General features: G+C 55.0%; 1 protein-coding gene across 2 annotated transcripts in view; it reads left to right on the top strand.

Moving 5' to 3' along the window:
- The first annotated feature begins 210 nt into the window (after positions 1–210).
- The window catches only part of Emid1 (EMI domain containing 1), a 45,557-nt gene continuing 26,476 nt past the window's right edge, over positions 211–19,291 (top strand). For both annotated transcript variants that reach the window (XM_032916466.1, XM_032916468.1), the window contains exons 1-5: positions 211–331; positions 7,438–7,551; positions 7,912–8,015; positions 16,712–16,789; positions 17,737–17,798. In XM_032916466.1, the coding sequence (XP_032772357.1) occupies positions 231–331; positions 7,438–7,551; positions 7,912–8,015; positions 16,712–16,789; positions 17,737–17,798 (459 nt within the window). In that variant the 5' untranslated portion in view covers positions 211–230. The remainder of the gene's footprint in view (positions 332–7,437; positions 7,552–7,911; positions 8,016–16,711; positions 16,790–17,736; positions 17,799–19,291) is intronic.

Genomic DNA, 19,291 nt, shown 5'->3' with positions numbered 1-19,291 from the left:
GGTGGGTTCGGGTCCTGGCAGCGTTGCGGGGGCGAGGGGGCGAGTGCGGCCAGGGCCTCAGTTTCCCAGTCTGCGGCTCAGGTGGGCACCTGGAGGGCGTCCTGGCGGGGGCGCGGACGGCTTCCGGGTTGGCGGGGGCGGGGGGCGAGGGGCGGGCGAAGCCGAGCGCCCCCGCCCTGCTCCGCCCGGAACCGGCTCTGCGCGCCCGCGGCTGCGGCGGGGACGACAGCATGGGCGGCCCGCGGGCCTGGACGCTGCTCTGCCTCGGGCTCCTGCTCCCGAGAGGCGGCGCCGCGTGGAACGTCCCGGGCGCCCGGTTCTCGGGTCGCAGGTAAGTCTCCCCTAGCTCTGTGCAATCCCGGCACTGGGGTGAGGAAAGTGGACCCTAGCTCCGTGCAACCCGGGGACAGGGACAGAGACCCGACCCCAGCTCGGTGCAACCCCGGGACTGGGACTGGGAACTGGACCCCAGCTCCGTGCAATCCCGGGCCTGGAGCAGGGACATCGGTGGCAGTCCGAGACTGGAGCAGGGGCTCCATCTCTCTCATCTCTATACCATAACCAGTGGGAGCAGGGACTTGGCACACCGTGCTCTGGAGAGCCGGCTCACCTACCTCTGTGTGTGAAAGAACAGACAACCTCCCTACTCCCGAGATCCCTGAGGCCTCAGAAGGTGGACCCATGGCAATGTAACAGAGCCCCCCAGGACTACTGCGGGTCTGGCCCAAGCCCCCTCCCTTCATGTACATGTAAAATGCCAGGGTCACCCCTTAGCCGGCCCTTCAGGAATCCCCTCCCTTTCCCCCTGTTACTGTCTTTTTTTTTAATGTCCCGGCTATTTATTTCGCTCGGAGGAAGGACTCGGGTGGAGTCTGCACAGTGGGTCAGTGTCAGAGGCCCCCTGGGACCTGGCATTTGGATGGACCTCCCAACAGCCTATGACTCTCGGCCGGCCTTTGTGGAATGTTTCCCAGGATCGGGTCCTGGGGGACCTTTTCTAGACAGTGCCGTTCAGGATGGAAGACTTGTCCCCATTCAAGAGAGGGGCAAACTGAGACTAATGATGGTTCGTGGTGGGTATTCGTGGAAGAACGAGGATTCCGCTCTCCCTTTCTGGTCCTGATGGCAGAGTTTGAACCTACCCTGGCCCCTGCTCTGCCTGTAGCCCCTGCCCCTGTCTCCAGGACAGACAATGTGGACTACTTAGGCCTCTTAGGCCTTTCAGTCCATTCAAAGGCCCGTGAGGGCCCCACCCCCCTGCGGCCTCACTTCTTTTTAGAAGTTTCCCTTTCTCAGTGGTCAGAGGCCAGCAACCCCCCTTGGAGCTAGTAAAAGCAGGTGACTGGAGGATAGAGCAGGCCCAGGGGTCGAAGGGGCTGAGGCAGCAGAGGCCAGAGGAGCAGTTAGCTGTCTGCGATGGGGACAGCCGTGTGGCAGATGCCACAGCACCCCTACAGTGTGCCAAGCACAGCTGTGTGGATTGGCACTTCCCCCGCATCCATTGCTTCTAGAACCTTCCCCGCTGCCATCCAAGGCTTGCTCTCGTACGCTCTCTTGTTTTGTAGAGAAAGAAACAAAGGCTCAGAGTAGGGGATCACCTGCCCCACTTCATAGAGAGATTAGAACTTGGGGTGATGGGTCAGATATGCCCCTCCAGCTTGCTCAAGGCCACCTCGTCCTCCGGCTTCCTGTGTGGGAACTTTGCCTGTGGGCAGGTGTCTGGGCTTCACGGGAGTGGGTCCCCCCTTTATAGAATGCTGTCCCGGCAGTCTGTGCCACCAAGTCCTTCCAGCAGCCCAGTCATACCCATTTTATAGACACAGACACTCGTGGCCATGAGCCTCAGTCTCCCCTTTTGCTTCTCCTGTGTCTGAAGGTCTGAGAGTGGAGAGTAACACAGGACACACGCACGCGGAGCCCCACTGTTACCACCACTAAGTAGGGTAGGGACCTAAAACTGGAGTTATCTGCGGTCCTTGGCTGTCAGGACCTCCCCTCATGGCCCTGACCCAGCATCTTGGAGACAGCATGGGGATGTTGCACCCCATCAGCCCTCCCTCCGCTCCCAGCCAGGCGCCCCGGGCACCCCTTGGCAGCTGAGGGACTGAAGACAGAAAAGAGGCTTTGTGCCTGAGGAGGGGAGGCCCGGGAATGCATCCAAGGGGCCACCCCCAACCCCAGGAATGTGGTGAGATTTCGAGCCCCTACGACTAGGGTGCCCAGGGGCTGTGCAGAGCCACCTTGGAGCGCTTGGCTGCTGCCAGTCGGTATCCTGTGGTAGGACTGCTTCCGGCCCCCGTGACATCCCTCCCAGCTTCAGTCCTGTGTCTTTGAATGATCCCAGCATTCACAAATCCCAGCTCTATGCCCAAGTGGCTAACTCCAGGCAGGTGCCTCATCTCACTTTCCCTCTCCGTAAAGCTCACGGGAACCTTGGGAAGATATGGTGCTGGTGTCCCTGGCCCCTAGGGAAGACTCTGGCGCCCTCCAGCTGGGCTGCCGTCTGCCATGGCTGGCTGTGGCACCCCATACGAGGAAGAATGGACCGTAGGAGGAGGGCTTGCTGAGCACTTTGCACGGAGGCCATTCTGCTCTCCCCATGTACAGATGGGCACAACAAGGTCAGAGCCGGTCAAGTTCGTGTCCGGGGAAACTGGCCCAGGACTGGAGCCGCATCCTGGTGCGGTTCGGGTTTCGGGTTCTGGCTCTCGACACCCCACGCCCACCGCAGCCTCAGTTCTTTGCTCTCTTTTTCATAACGGCCCTTGGCCCCTGGCCCGCTTGGCTGCCTCCTGCAATTAGTCCTATCACTGTTCCGGATCGCAGCCTTGGGCCCTGTGGAGACAAAGTCCCCTGGGCCCCTCGCCTCGGGGAGCAGAGGGCGGGGTGGAGGTCCACTAGAGAGGGTAGCTGGTGCCAGGCTGAGCTGGTCTGGCCTGTTTTTTCCCCTCTCAGTGTCCCCTGGAGGCTCTGGGGGGTGCAAAGTGGGCAGAGGTGGGGGCCAGGGAGGGTTGCATTGTCTCCTCTGTCCTGCCCAGGCCCGACCTCCCCCTCCCAGCTCAGCTTCACCTGACTCTCAGCTACCTGATCACTGACCTCCCCGCAGGGAAGTTAGTCCTCAGAGACCGTGTCTCTCTGAAAGCCGGGGATCTTGACTTCTCCGCCCAGCCCACGGTGTTCAGGCCCGCAGTTGTTTAGTAAACACCCCTGAGCAGGCCCGGGTTGACTTCTGTATGGACTGGGTCCTTGCTTATCCCCTCTTCCCCAGCACTCACGGGAGAGAATATGGCTCAGAGCTGCTTTACTGTGTGGACCTTGAGGTTAAGATGGGAATTACCAGAGTGAGGGGGTGGAGCTCTGTAAATAGATTCTAAAGATCAAAGTGGGAGAAAGGGCAGCATGGATGTGTGAGTCCTCAAGAGGTGTGAGCAGGAAAGACAGAGGCAGCCGTGCTTGGAGACAACCCGCGAAGCCGGTGTAGACTGGATTCCATGCCAAGCAGTGTGATCACACGCGATAGGTGCTTTGCAAAAGGAAGCTTCTTCCACAGACCGTTGAGATGGCTCAGCAGCTAAAGGGGCTTGCCACCAAGCCTGACGAACTGAGTTCAATTCCCAGGACCCACATTTGAAAGGCCAAACTGACTTCCACAAGTTGACCTCTGATCTCCATACACATATTTAGGCAAGTACACGTGTGTGTGTGTGTGTGTGTATACATGTATGTAATATGTACACACACAAAGGCATAGACACGCATGCATACATATAAATACATCTGAATATACACAAATGCACATGCAAATACAGATATACACACATGTGCACATACATAAATTAAATGTGATATTTGTGAAAGTGGGCAAGGGTAGGCCTTAGGCTTATACTGTGGCCTGTCAGCTTGGCCACCAGGTAGGCAACTTGCTGACCTTGAACTCAACCTGGTTTGAGTGTCCCTTCCTCTATAAAATATCTGGCCAGCTACTGGCTCCAAATGTCCTTCCTTGGGATTAAGGCCGAGTTCACCATGTAGGAAATAACTAAGAACAGCATGAGACCTTTAATTAGGAAGAAAAAAACGTCTTTCTCTAGGAAAAAGCACACACTGCCCCTAGCCTGGTCCGGAGCTGGGGGTGGGGGGTGTTCACATGCATTTGAATCACGGATGAGTGTGCACAGACCCTAATGCATGTGAGCCCTGCTGGACCTGTCTCTGCCAGTTCATGTATGAGCGCACATGTAGACTTCGCGGCACTGTGTGTTTGTGTGGGAACATGCACAGGACATGACCTCTGTCTGTTCTGTGTATGTGTGTGTGCATGTGTGTGTGTGTGTGTGTGCATGTGTGTGTGTGTGTGTGCATGCGTGTGTATGTGATACAATTGCATGGTGGGCAGGCTTTTCTACATGTTCTCTTGTGTGGGCCTTGATCTTTGTATACAAGTCTGTGTGCTTTTTGGTGTGTGTGTGTCCTTGCCCACACATTTCCAAGCATTTGTAGGTGTGCGTGCCCTCAAAAGTGCTTTCACCTGTGTGTGAGCACAGATACCCCTCCCTGCTGTATGTGTGAGCTTCTTTGTGTGCATGTGCACTTCACACACCACAGACAATGCTCATCCGGTCCTCGGGGGTCCCTGAGCCTCTGGCTTCTGACCTCTACCCAGAGTTCTCCCCTTTCCTTCACTCAGGAGCCCTGGACCAGCCGAATGTTGGGAGCCCGTACCCCTGAACTGGACGTTACGTTTTACACACTTGGAGGGAGGTGCTTATGTTCCTACTTCAGAACACAGCTCAACAGTCTCCAGGCCACTCTAGGGATCTGAGTCTCCACACGGTGGGGACTGCTTTACTTATCTCTGTTCGTTTTATTTCTTTTGGGCACAGAGTTTTTCTGTGTATCCATGGGGCTCACCCTGTAGACCAGGCTGGCCTCAAACTCAGAAACTCACCTGTCTCTGCCACTTGAGGTGCTGGCATTAAAATGTGTGCCACCACTGTTGGGCATCTTTTTTTTTTTTAATCTCTAAAATTATTGTATGTATCTGTGTTTGGTGATTCATACCTTTAATCCTGGCACACCAGAGGCAGAGGCTGGTTGACCTCTGCAAGTTTGAGGCCAGCCTATTCCAGGACAGCTAAAACCACATAAAAAGACCCTGTCTCAAAAAGCATATCTCTCTCTCTCTCTCTCTCTCTCTCTCTCTCTCTCTCTCTCTCTCTCTCTCCCTCTCCTCATTCTCTCTCTCTCCCTCTCCTCATTCTCTCTCTCTCCTCCTCATCCTCTCTCTCTCCCTCTCCTCATTCTCTCTCTCCTCCTCATCCTCTCTCCCCCTTTCCTCGTTCTCTCTCTCTCTCTCTCTCTCTCTCTCTCTCTCTCTCTCTGTGTGTGTGTGTGTGTGTGTGTGTGTGTGTGTGTGTGTGTGTCCGTGTGTGGGTCATATTAGTGTGGAGATCAGAGGTAACTTTGGGGAACTGGTTTTCTCTTGCACCCTTATGCAGGTTCTGGGGATTCGCCTTCCGTCCGCAGGCATTTACATTTACAGCTGAGCTGTTTGCCATTCTTTCATGGTCTTCTGAGGGGGGAGTCTCCTGAGACTCAGCCTCCAGAGCACAGGAACTGAGGTGCAAGCATCCGATTGGCTAGGGACCACCATGAATGGAGCTAGCTGTGGTCCTCCTTTGGTTCCCCTCACTCCCTGGGGACCTGCAGTGGTTAAACACCCCCATCCCTTACCCCCTTATCATGCAGGTTAGGCAGCTGGTTTGTTCCTGTCCCTTGTCCCCCTCTGTGAGATAGCCCTGAGCACAGATGACCAACCTGTCTGGGTGCCGGATTGCACACATTGGGCACTTACTACATGCTAAGGATATTTAAATGGTTCTCTACTAAGCCAGACAGATGTCCCTCCATTTTATAGGGGAAACTGAGGCCCCAGGAAGAGAAGCAGCATGTCACCAGGCTGGGGCACAGAGCTGAGCCCAAGAGTGTGGATATCCAGGCCTGACCCTTGACCCTGTCCCAGAGGCATCAGTGTTGGTTGAGACATGGTCCATGGCTCTGTGAAGGTCCCAGCCTGGGAACCTGCTGACCTTGGGTTTAGGCCACAAAGAGCCCCTGCTGGGGAAGACAGCCCAGGCTGAGAAAGGCCACCTGACACCATCTCCTCCTTCCTGTGCCCCAGCAAATTACCCTGGGCTCCTGACCTCAGGCTGGGCTGAGGGCTGTTGAACACCTGGAATGTCCCTGTCCCCTCCCTGCACCAGTCCAGCAGCCCCCCACTCCCACCCAGCTGCCCTACCTCTACCCCACCCCCCAGGAAGAGAAAGCCTCGCCTCAGTGTGTGAAGCTTAGGAAGTTCCCTCATCTCTCCCGGCCTTGATAGAACCAGTCAAGATGAGGAACGGTCTAGGGACAGTCTAGGGGAAGGGGAAGCTTAATGGAAAAGAGCAGCAAGGCTTGGCAGGGGCACTTTCTGACCCAGGGAAAGGTGAGTGTCATCCCAGCGCTGAGAGGGCTACAAACCTGGGACTAGCCTGGGCAGCTATAAGATCATGACAGAAGGCTAGACCTCCACAGGCTAACCTGAGAACTGGCTGTCACACACAGCCAGAAGCCACAGAACAAGTGCCCAGAAAGGGGTGAGAGAGCTTGCGGAATGGTGGATGCCTGTGATCCCAGAGTTGGGAAGCAGAGGCAGGAGGATCACTGGGACCAGCCTGGGTTACTTAAAGAGATTCTGTCCTAAATAAACAACAACTGAAATAAAGTAGAGAGAGAGAGAGAGACGCACAAGCACTCTGCTTTGGCGCGTGCGTGGTTAGGTGAGCGTGATCATAGGACGACTGACTCCTGTCAAACTGCCACCTTTGGGGCAGAGCACTGCCCTTCTCAGCTCGCCTGGGACACTTGCTGCACCAGAGCTTGCCCGGCCACTTCACACGTGGGGAAGACCGAGGGAGGCTACAGTGGTCTCTGTGGGTAGCTGCCAGTCACGTCTCAGACTCAGCTCCAGTGGATTCCACAGCTCGTCTCTCGATCTCTGGCTGAAAACGTCTCTCCTAAGAAGTTAGTGAAGGCTTTATACCTTTGGAAAGGTACGCTTCAACCGGTTCAGCTGGTGGAGCAGTAGCTCAAGGTTGGAGACTAGACGCAGAGGAGGGAGAACCCCAGCAATTCTATCCTGCTCCATCTTGATCCACCCTGCTCCACCCTGCTCCTGCAGCTCATTCTCTGAGGCCTCCTGGGAGCCCCCAGCGTGACCACCCCATCTAGGGCCATCGAGTTCACCCGTGAGCCGCAGGCTCTGTAAAGCCTTCCCTTAAAGACCAGTGGTCTCTGCCTGGAGACTGAGGGCTCGGAAGAATACATGGTCCCCTCACCCATGCTGTTGGCATCCCGGCCTGCGCCTTGAGCTTCCCTTTTGTGGGTTTGTCTCAGGAACTGGTGCTCCTACGTGGTGACCCGGACCGTCTCCTGTCATGTGCAGAATGGCACCTACCTCCAGCGAGTGCTGCAGAGCTGCCCGTGGCCCGTGGGCTGCCCTGGGAACAGGTGAGTGGGACTGTGATGGGGAAGGAACACTGGCTGTCCAGGTTGGGGCACAGCATGGGGGTTCCCCGGGAAGGCTGGGGGACAAAGGCAGCATTGTGTAGGGAGGAAACTTCAGGTCCTCTCTGCATGGAGGGCTCTTACCAGAGCAGTGAGCAGCACAGGTAGGGCAGGCTAGCCCAGCCAGCAGTGGAAATCCAGACCCTGGAGGCCATGATGGTTAGTTAGAGAGCGAAATCCAAGAACGGAGGTGGAAGAGGGTCCAGGAAGCTCTGGCTTTGTCTCAGGGGTGGCACCTTTTCCTGCACCGGGAAAGGTAGTGGCAGACCCTGCCTGAGCCAGGCTACCTGGCCTTTCTTTCAGCTACAGAACCGTGGTGCGACCCATGTACAAAGTGATGTACAAGACAGTGACTGCTCGAGAATGGAGGTGCTGCCCAGGACACTCGGGGGTGACCTGTGAGGAAGGTAGGACCTGGGGCAGATTGTGAAGTGTCTCCCACGCCTACGATGCCTTCTCCGTTTACGGTGACTGCCACCTCTTTGGGGCCCAGGAAATTCTCATGGCTGTCGTGCCGCCTCCTTTTAGGTCATGCCACCCCAAGCTGTCTTTTCTGACTTGGGCTAGCCAGCTTTCCATCACCGTGACAGAGTATTTCAGGCAACGAACGCATTTACGGAGCAAAAGGGTTTATTCTGGTTCACAATCTGGTCTCTGGGTTTCAGACCCAAGGGCGAGGCACATCATGGCAGGAGGGCATCACATAGCTAATATAGAGGGGGAGAGGGTTTGGGGGCGGGTGCCTGTGCCACTGCGAGTGCACATTCTCAGTGGCCTAGGAGTCCCCTGTCAGGCCTCACCTCCATTAAAAAGCAAAACAAAACGATTTCTTGTAGCCCAGGTTAGTCATGAACTTTTTACGTAGCCAAAGATAACTTGTGTCCCTCTTCCCTACATCTCTCAGTGCCGGGGTTATAGGTGTGTGCCACCATGCCAGGTGCTTCCTGCGTGTTGGGCAAACACTCTAGGAACTCAGCTGCATCCCCAGCCATAGGCCCCGCCTCTTAAAGGGCAGCACCCTGAGGACCAAAGTTTCAGCATCTCAGCCTGTGGGGATGTTGAACACTCGGGCTCTGCACTGGAGGAATCCATCAGATGTCCCCACAGGATAGGCTAGCCCTTGCCACCTGGAGGCCAAGAGCTATTTGAGCCTGCCAGGAAAGGGGGACGGTGCTCCACACCCCATAGCAGAAGAGACTAACTCAACAGGTCAATAGGCAAATGACAGACTTGTGTGTCAAACCCTGTGTGTCTGGTTCTGTTGTCTTGAGTCTTTGGGGTTCACATATCCATGTCCCATCCAGGAGTACCCTTTCACACATTCCCCCATCTACTTGTTAATTTGAGGTGGCTCCGTATCGGAGCCCACAGCTCTCTCTGGGCCTTCTGGGCTTCTTCACAGCCTGGCTGAGCCCACAGAAGTGAGAGGGTCATGTGCTTCATTCCCAGGCATGGCCCTACTGGGGATAAAGTGGCCCAGAATCAGCCTGAGAACCTGGCTTTAGAGAAGGCCCCACAGCACATGGTTATGTCCTGATTCCAGAAACGGGGGGCATGTAAGTGGGGCTCTACGTCAGGGGAGCGAGGAGCTGAGTGAAGCCCTGCCTCCTGCCAACTGGAGAAGCTGAGGGCAGAGCTAAAGGCCCACAGTCCATTGCAAATGGGGCAGGGTTCGTCCATAGAGTATTCGCCAGGCGTATACAACACTCTGGGTTCCATCGCTAACATGGATCTGAGGACAGCACTGGGCCCAAACTGATGGAAAAACAAGATAGGAGAGGATTTCCCAGTTCTGAGACAGGGTTCTCCATGGAGCTGGAGGGGAATGGCGTAGCCATGCCCCAGATCAAACACCCTGCAGAGGGAGCCATGCAGCCAGTGTGGGAGGCTAGAAGCCTGGACAGGTGCCCTCCGCACCAGTAGAAGGGAAGGGAGGAGGTGCCCCAAGGGTAAAAAGGGAAGCTGGCTGCTAGAAGCAGCTGCCAGGGAGACAACAGGGGTACTGTGGGCGAATCCCCGGGTGTGGGAGCTCAGGTGAGGCCTTATCAGACAATGGCTACTGTGTCCCTAGAGCCTTGGTGAACATGTGAGGGTAGATGTGGCATGTGTGGGCAGCTGCTGGAGGCTGTGTGCCAGCCACTCTCAAGGTCTATCACTCCCTCTGTGGGGGCCTTCAGGTCCCAGCCTGGGGACAGGGTACCCAGAGCTTCCTGGCCAGGCCAGCTTCACCACCCACTAGCTGTGAAACCCCAGGTCAGAACTCCCCAAGCATATTCAAGAGCCCTGGCCTGTAGGGTCCCATGGATGCAAGCCATCCCGTGACTGGGACGTGACCCTGGGCCCCAGAGCCGAGTCACCACCAGCAGCAGGGACCGGAGCAGCCACAGAGGAAGACAGTGTATGTGTGCCTATCCACAGAGTGAGTGTGTGTGTGTGTGTGTGTGTGTGTGTGTGTGTGTGTGTGTGTGTGTGTACTCACACGTGTGTAGGTGTCAGGTAGCAGGGCAGGGCATGGTGGTGCCCTTTTAATACCAGCATTTAGGAGGCAGAGGCAGATTTGTGTGGGTTCAAGGCCAGCCTGGTCTGCATAGTGAATTCCAGAACAGCCAGAGCTATACAAAACAAAAACAAAACAAAACAAAACCAGGGTATGTGTGAGTCTTTAGTAAAGGGCACCAGACCGTCAGGTGCACTCTGGGTCCATCTGAAGCTCAGGGCCCCCACCCATGAGATTGTTGAGTGTCAGAATGGAGTCCGCTTCTCTGGACTGGAATTAGGTGGTGTGCCAGGCTGCACGGCGGTAGATGGAACAGGAGGGCTGTTCCCACCTCCAGACTGGAGCTAAGGAGTGTAGATGTCCAGCCCAAATATTCTGGAAAAGTGTTCCGGGAATGGGGTTGAGAGGCACGGGAACATTTCCAGCCCATCCTGGCCTCTGCCCTTCCTCCCACTGCTGGATCTAGGCCACATTCTCCCAGCTGCTTCCCCTGGTGCTGGCTGCTCTTACAGCCGTCCCATGGCTGTGACGTGACCCTGGGCCCCAGAACTGCATCACTAACAGCAGCAGGGACTGAAGCAGCCGCAGACGAAGGCAAGCAGTGCCATTCCAGACTCAAAACATATCTGGAATCTTTTACATACTCCAGATACGTCTCTCACATGTGCTGGGGGCTCCATGCTGGACCCGGTTCCTCGGTCAGACGCTCAGCTGGCGGGCTGGGCTGGTTTCTGTACAGACGGAAGGGGGACGTTCACGCCGTGGTAGTGAGTGAGTCAGCCACTGTTCATGACTACCAGTGAAGGCCCCATATTACAGACGAGACTGTGAGGCTCAGAGAGGGGAAGGGAGCAGCCGGGGGTCACACATCATGCAAGAGCTTTGGTCCTTCTAGGCTTTGGGAGGAGCCCCGGTACTACCTGGCCACCTACTTGAGGAAACAATGGATGAGAAAGAGCCAAGGTCAAAACCTACTCTACAGGCAGGGCAGGCACAGAGCTGGCCCAGGGCCACTGGCTGGAAGGGAGGAAGAGTGTAGCTGTCACATCCCTTGGGCCAGCGCCTGAACCTGTGCAGAGAGAGGGTGGAGCTGCTGTAATAGGCCCCCATGCCTCCTCACTCCATCTGCCAAAGGGCTCCCTGCAGCCCTACTGTGCACCAGTCCCGTAGTCCAGATGACAAAGCTAAGGCCCTCAGAGGGCGTGGGCTTGTAAGTATTGTAGCCAGGTTCTCTCCGGTGGCATCCTGCCTCAGCCCCTCCTGCAATGACAGTGGCAAGGGGTAGGGGAGCCGCCACTGTCCTCTTGGTCCTCACAGTGAGGCTCAGACAGAGGAAAGCTGGCCCCGAAGTGGGGTTTGAGCAGCATAGCTGGAGACATGCTCAGACAGGTGGGGTGCTGTGAGCACCCCCAGATGGAAAATTGGAGACGCTGGGGCTCACCCTGCTCTGTTCATGGCTTCCCTGGAGAATGTATGGCCTTTGCTTCCCTTCATTGGTTCACTGTCTTCAATGTGGATGTCCCTTCCCTACCTGGAACGCTCCCCCGCAACCCTTGTTCTCTGTGGTAGGGAACCAGAGACGGACGTTTACTTAGACATCACAGCCCAAAGCCTTGGAGCAGAAGTGAGACAGGTTATGGCCACGCCCTTTCAGGGCTCTTCACTTCCAGGGCTTCTCCACTTTCCGGGGTTGGGCACATCCCACACATGCCTGTGTTGTGCCAGCCAAGTGCCAGGTACAGAACCAAACCTGTGCTTTCCTTTGTAGGCTGAGTCCTGAGGGCTAAGTATTGTGCCATCCCACCCGTGGCCACCGCCCATCACTCCCGTTCCTGTGCAGAAGACCCAGCCAACCCCATCTTCCTGCTACCCCACCAGGGTACCACCCTCCTGCATTCCCACAGCACCCTGCTTCACGCCGCACACACCCTAAACCCCATGCTCACACCGGCCTTCTCCCCGACTCTGTGGCCTCGACAGTGGCTATCCTGGCTCCCTGTGGCTGCCTTGGTACTCCTAGGGTCGACAGACTAAGCTGGCTCCACTCTGCCAGTGCGACTCCTTCGGCTCCAGTGCCCAGAATGGGCCTGGCATAAAGCGAGAGTGTAAAAACTGAATGAAATTTGCCCACCCTGAATAGGCCAGACATATAGACAGCCTCCTCAGAGGTCTCCTGGTCGGGCTGGAGGGTTCTTATAGCTGAGAGCCCCAGCTCTGACCCTGAGCCCCGGCTTAGGCCACCGGCTGGTCATCGGCAAATATTTACATTTGCAAAGTAAATTCACACAGGAGACATGACCCAGCCAGGAAGGCTGTGGCCATGCGATCTGTGTGGCCACCGACCCAGGTGGGCCTGGGCGGTCGGATGTGAACCCTCCCCTGGCTCTGCTCTTTGGCAGGAAAAGTCACAGGGTTGAGGGAGTCCAGAGACCCCCAAACGTTTTCCATTCTTCTTCCCAGTTCGGGGCAGGCTCAGACCCCAGGCCATTTGTCTGCTGTCTGAACTAGGCAGAACCCTCCTCTCTGGGTCTCGGTTCTTCTTCTGTGCCCTGGCATGTGGAAGGTCACTTGGTACAGGACTGGGACACAGGACTAGAGACCGCAGAGCGCACCACCAGCCTTAAAGGGGCCGGCACACTGAGCCGTGAGCACTTCAGTGGGCCCAGTGGGACACCTGGGCTGTCTAGAGGACTTCCAGAGGAGGTGACATAGCAACCGTAGCTGTAGGAAATAGGGCTGGCGACATTCACAAGTAGATAGTCGGGGACCTCCTAGGTAGTGGAGGTGCCCCAGAGTCAGATCCATGGTTCAGGGTTCTCCTGGGATAGAATATGGGGTCAGAGGAGGCTCTCAGGGCAGGGAGGGCTCAACTGCGAGCCTGCTTTAGGGTCTCTAGCCAAACAGCAAGTATCCTAACTGTAGCAGGTCACCCCTACCCACAGCGTCTGTCCTAAGTAAGCTGTGTACACTAAGGGACCCTCACAGCAGGGCACGTCCCTGAACGTGGTTTTGTTCATTTATCAGAGCCTGGCGGATTTGGTTGATTTCTGTGAGCCCTGAATGTAAGCTCAATTATTATTTTTTTTTTTTTTGTCCTTTTTGAGTTTTATTGTTTCCTTAAACTTGCCTTTTCTTTTTTCTTTGCTTTGCTGCCAGGGGCGGGACCCAGGGCCTTGCCTGTGCTCGGCCACCAGTCTAACACTGAGCCGACCACGCCCCAGCCCTACACTTTTGTTTTTTCTTTTAGATTTCCTTACTTTCATGAGTGTTTTGCCTGCCTCTGTGTGTGTGTGTACATCAGATCCCCTGGAAGCGGAGTTTCAGGCAGTTGTGAGCCATCATGTGGACGCTGGGAAGCCAACCTAGGGCCTCTGTAAGAGCAAGTGCTCTTAGGCCAGGCGGCCATGGCGCTCACCTTAAACCCACGCATATGGGGGCAGGGCAGGCAGAGCTCTGAGAATTCCAGGCCAGCCTGGTCTACTGAGAGAGTTCTAGGACAGCCTGCACTACACAGAGAGATCCTGTCTGGGGTGGTGGGGAGGGGGAACAGTGCTCTTAGCCACTGGGTCATCTCTCCAGCTCCTAAAGATATTTCAAAATCAAATTTTATAATATCTCTCTCTGTGTGTCTGTCTGTCTATCTGTCTGACTCTGACTCACCCCCCCAGCATATATTAATGCAAGTATCCAGTGTAGCTGGAGTTCTAGGGGGTTGTGAGTCAAACAATATGGATGCTAGGAACCAAATTGGAGTCCTCTGAGAGAATAGTGGGCGCTTCCAACAACTGAGCCTTCTCTCCGTCCCCACTTAAACATTTTTGAGACAAGGCATCTCTATGCAGACCAGGCTAGCCCCAGCCTCCCAAATGCTGGAATGGCAGGAGTGCACCACCCTCTCCAACTAAACTTTCTTTCCTAATTGAAATTCACAATCACGTTGAGCTACTCTGTCTGAACTGCTGCTCCAGATATGTGTATGTATGTACACATGTGTATACATGCTCGTATGCAGTGTGTGTATGTACACATATGTGTGCATACATGTATGCAGTATGCATATGTACACGTGTGTGTATATGCATATATGCAATATGTATGCATGTGTGTATGTTCAGGTGTGTGCGTGTGTGTATATATGCATGGGTATGTGTAACACGTGTGTGGATATGTGTGTGTACACATGTGTAGGCAAGCACAAGTGTGTACTTACAGAGGCGGGAGCTTGCTATTGGGTGTTTCCCTCACTCTCCTTTTCTTTTGAGACAGGGTCCCCCACTGAGCTCAGCGATCAGTTAGACTGGCCTCCCAGTAAGCTTCAGGGGTCCTCCCTTGGATCTCCACTTCCCCAGCACTGGAATTATAGGCATGTACACCACAGCCAGTGCTTACACGCATGCTAAGGATTGAACTCAGATCCCCATGCTTGCATAGAAAGCACTTTGCTAAGTGAGCCCTCCCCAGCCCCCAGTGGCCATTTTTTCCCTAGGTCTTTAGGGCTCTTGGCTAATTTTGTCACAAACCAAATTCTTTGGAAAATGATCTCCAGCCACAAGTTCCCTGGTCAGTAACTCAGGGACACCCTGTGTGCTGTGCATGAGTGCATCTGTGTCCTCAACCTCAGGGCAGCTGTGCCTGTCACCTGCATGGTTTGGCCTGCAAGTGTGCTTCCTGGGAGTGTACTGTGTTAGCCTGTGAGTGAGTGAGTGAGTGAGTGAGTGAGTGAGTGAGTGAGTGAGTGAGCTCACAACTAACATTATATCAAGGTGCCTAAAGGACTTTTCTTGGCAAGTACAAGGTGGTCATGGTCCTTGTCCTGGTAGGGCAGAAGCTGAAGCCAGTCATCTGGGAACTGCTCTAATCAGTTCTTCGACCGTAGACACACACAGAAAGTGCTGTGGGGGAAAAAGGATAAAGAAGTTAGCTAGCTATGGTGGCATGTACTGCTAATCCTAACGCTAAGGAGGCTGAGGCAGGAGGATTAAAAGTCTGAGGCCAGGGTTGGGGATTTAGCTCAGTGGTAGAGCGCTTGCCTAGCAAGCGCAAGGCCCTGGGTTCGGTCCCCAGCTCCGAAAAAAAGAAAAAAGAAAAAAAAAAAGTCTGAGGTCAGCCTGGGCTACACAGGGAGATCCTTCTCTAAAATAAAGAATAGACATGAATAAGAATAAAGCTAGACATGGTGGTACACACCTGTAATCATGACATTTGGGAGGTGGAGGCCTCTGCCTTGGTTTCCCCAGGAGGAAAGCAGGGAGGGTTCTATTCGCTGATCCACATGGCTGTTCCTGGGACCAGGGGAGGGCACTGTCTCCCCGTCTGTTAGAACTGTATAGTCCCCGTCCACAGTGGCAAAAACAAAACAAGACTATATGTGGGGGATGCTTGGGATGTACAAAATCTCTCTCTCTCTCTCTCTCTCTCTCTCTCTCTCTCTCTGTGTGTGTGTGTGTGTGTGTGTGTGTGTGTGTGTGTGTGTGTGCTCACTGAACACAAGTTAGCTGCAGTATGCTAACCTCTTGTAGAGCTGTGCTGGACCATGGAACCCACTGGGCACAAGGTCTGCTTCACAGTGGAATCTCCCCTCCATAGGCACCCCCCATCTTTGTCCCTGTTCAGGGCTGCAAACCCCCATTCCTATATCCTGTACCTGAGCAAGTTGCAGGCCTCTGGAACTCTTAGGTAAGTCGCCCGGCCTGAGCAAACTCCATGTGCACATTGGGACCCGGAGCAGGGCCAGGCAGCCTCCCTGCTGGGGGCTGGCCAGAGAGACCCGTCTGGTTTGGATTGCCGGCGCCTCTTACTCTGCCTCAGCCCACAGCCCATGTCCAGGCAGCCAGGCTGCTGCCTTATTTGGGTCTTGTCTCCCCCTTGGATGACACTTCATGGCCTTAAAAGGCAGGCACAAGGGGCTGAGGAGGGCAGTCACCACTGTCGGCTGGAGAGCCCCTCCAGCTGCGCCCTCCACCCTCGGCTTGGCCAGCCAGTCCCTCCAGCTGTGTGGAAAACCAGGCCCGTGAAACCAGACCAGGCAGGCTGGGTGCGGAGTGGGTAGGCTCCTGGAACAGGCAGCCAGCCTCCCTCTGGCTTTCATTTAATAATGTAAAGTCACTTTGGCCTGTTCTTAGCAAGGGGGGCTTGCCGAGCACGGCAACCAGCATGGTGTCATTATTGAGCACCTGCTGTGTATCTGAGCCCAGTGTATGCACAGTGTCCCTCTGCACATGTCACCCTCTCCTGGCCTTGCCAAACAAGAACAGAGAGCTTGCTCTGCTGTTTTACCAATGGGACAATAGGCAGGTCCTGAGAAGACAGATTACACGGATCAGGAAGTAGAGGAACTGAGAGCTGAGCGTGTCTGTTAGCTCTAAACCCTTAGCTGTGCCACTAGCTGGGGTTGATGGGGAGGCCATCAGCTTTACGGAAGCCCATCAAGCAGACGGCCCTGTCCCTGCCCCCTTGTTGCTGTGTGACCCAGGGAAATTGCTCCACCTTCCAGTGCCTCTCTCTGTATTAAGGGGAGCAGAAGTCTATGCTGGGGCAACAGCAGCACAAAGGAGGTGAGGTTAGCCCATGTCAGCAGCATCTTAGCCCACGGTCCCTCCGTTGCAGGCTCCCCTGGCTTCCTGGAGCCCACGTGGTCAGGCAGCAGCATGCGGCGGATGACAGTGAGGCCCACAGCCTTCTCAGGTGCGTCCTGCGGGGCCTCTTGGGGAGGCCGGAGGAGATGGAGGGTAGACCCAGGGCAGTGTGGTAATTGTCCCTGGAAGCCAGCTGGGTCCAGCAGTAGAGGGGCACTGTAATGCTACTTTACCTCATCCCCCACCCCCCTCCCCTCGACAGACAGTCTGGAGGCAGAGGAAGTACCTGGAGGGGAGTCTGAATTGGGCCAGCCACCCCAAGACCACTGGACTTTGGTAGTTACAGGTCCAGTTTCAGGTCTGTGCTCTCTCCTTTTCTTGGGTGGGGAATGCCTAAGGCTGGATGCTTTCCAACCTCATAGCTGCCCATAACTCCCAGAAGACCTTGTTGAGCTTCTTCAACAGCAGGAAACCAAGGGTCAAGTGGAGCCTGTCCCTGCCCATGGTGCCATAACCAGGACTGGGCAGCACCGGGCCTGGGTCATCTGACCTGAGTAGAGGAATGTGTTGGGTGCTCACTATACCTTGTCACAAACTCAGGAGCCTCCTGTGTGGCATTTGTGTAACAAATGTGTAACAAGTGAGGACCAGAGCAGCCAGTCTGTACTGGTCCCATAAATGGTAGAGACGCTGGAGTGTGGCCCTGTGACACAGCCAATGTGACCTGAGAGGCCTGTAGCATCTGAACTTCGGTCTGTTGGTCCCAGAGATGGTAGGCTCAGGTCAGACCCCTACCCAATAGGAAACAGCAGGATTTTCTGCCTGTAGCTTCTGGGATCAGGATCATTTGGATGCTGAGACTGTCAGGACCAGGACCCCAGAGCCTGTGCTGGGAGAAGGGAACCCTGAGGGGGTGTTGTCCGTCTGGGGCTGCAGACTCTGCACCTCTGCCCCACATTGCCCCCCATAGGTTAAGGTTATAAGGTACCCCAGGGCTGAGGACTGTCAGAGGACCTAGGACCCCTGGCCTTAACCCAGCCTTCTCCCTGCCCGCAGGTTGTCTCAACTGCAGCAAAGTGTCTGAGCTGACAGAGAGGCTGAGGGCACTGGAGGCCAAGGTAGGTGAGCAGCCCCCACCCCCTGCCCTGAGCCTCCCCACTCCTTCCTGTAACCCCCGTCCATGCCCCTCTTCTGAACTTCCAACCTCAGGGCAACTCCTGGGTTGGACACACTGCTCTCCAGCACCATGGCCCAGCCCCTCCCTGCCCTCCGTTCCTCAGGCATCTTCCCCATGAAGCTGATCCACAGTCCCACAGCCTGGTACACCATCCCTCCAGGAGGCCATAAAGCCTCCCCCCATGAGGTTCAGTCTCAGTGAGATGAGCCATGACTCATCAGTGACAGACCCTGCCCCCCTCCTCCCAAAGATTTATTTATTTATTATATATGAGTACACTGTGGCTGTCCTCAGACACACCAGAAGAGGGCATCAGATCCCATCACAGATGGTTGTGAGCCACCATGTGGTTGCTGGGAATTGAACTCAGAACTTCTGGAAGAGCAGTCAGTGCTCTTAACCGCTGAGCCACCTCTCCAGTCCCGCCTTTTGTCCTTTATCCTGCCCCTCCATACCGTCTTCCAGTTTGAAAACGAAAATGCCCATTACACATCTCAAGTTATCCCAAGGTAAAAAAGGTTTTTAAACCTAGAAAATGTGACAATAAGCAAGATTCTGAATGTAGAATCAAAGATCCAGAAAACCAATTACAGAGACTACCTGTGCCTCAGAGAGGAAACTGACACCGTGTAGCCCAGGCTGGCCTGAAACTCACTGTATAGACCAGTCTGTCCCTAACTCAGAGACCCACCTGTATTTTTAAAGCCTTTGTTTGTTGTACGAGGAGGGTTTCTCCCCATCCAACGCTTGGGTCGGAGGAATCAAGCTCGAATCGTCAAATCCAGTGGCGGGACCTGCCCACTGAGTCATCTCCCTGCCCCCTCTGTTTTTTGAGAGGGTCTCGTGTATCCCAGGCTGGTTTCAAAAAGGCCGCTTAGCTGAGGTTGACTGCCTGCACCTGCTTCTCACGAAGGTTACAGTGCACACTACCGAGCCTGGTGTCTGTGCTGCTAGGATCGAGCCCAGGGCTCCCTGCGTGCTAGACAAGCGCTTCACCAACTGAACTATAAACCCATCCTTTCTCTTCCCTTTTCTTTTTAAATGGTGTATTTCTGTGTGGTCCCAGCTGGTCTTGAACCCTAGATCCTCTGTCTCCACCTCGTGAGTAACTGGGACTACAGCCATGAGCTGTCACCTCTTTTGAGAGATTGTGTTTATTTATTTGTGGTTGGTGGCATGCGAGCGCATAGTGTATGTGTGGAGGTTAAAAGACAATTTGGGGTGTTCTCCTCTTTTACTGTGTGGGTTCCGGGAATTGAACTCAGGTTGTTAGTCTTGCCTGTAGAAGCTTTCGCCTGCTGGCCCGTCTCTAACGGCCCCTGAGGTATTCTCTTTTCATCTTTTTCCCTCCAGGTTTTCTGAGCACTCGTGGATATACACTGTCTCTTTGCTCTGCTATTCCCTCCTCTGGGAACTTGTCCTGATCAGATGTGA

The sequence above is a fragment of the Rattus rattus genome, chromosome 11 (assembly GCF_011064425.1).
Source record: "Rattus rattus isolate New Zealand chromosome 11, Rrattus_CSIRO_v1, whole genome shotgun sequence".
In the NCBI taxonomy this organism is placed as follows: Eukaryota; Metazoa; Chordata; class Mammalia; order Rodentia; family Muridae; genus Rattus; species Rattus rattus.
This window is presented reverse-complemented; position numbering and strand designations above follow the sequence as displayed.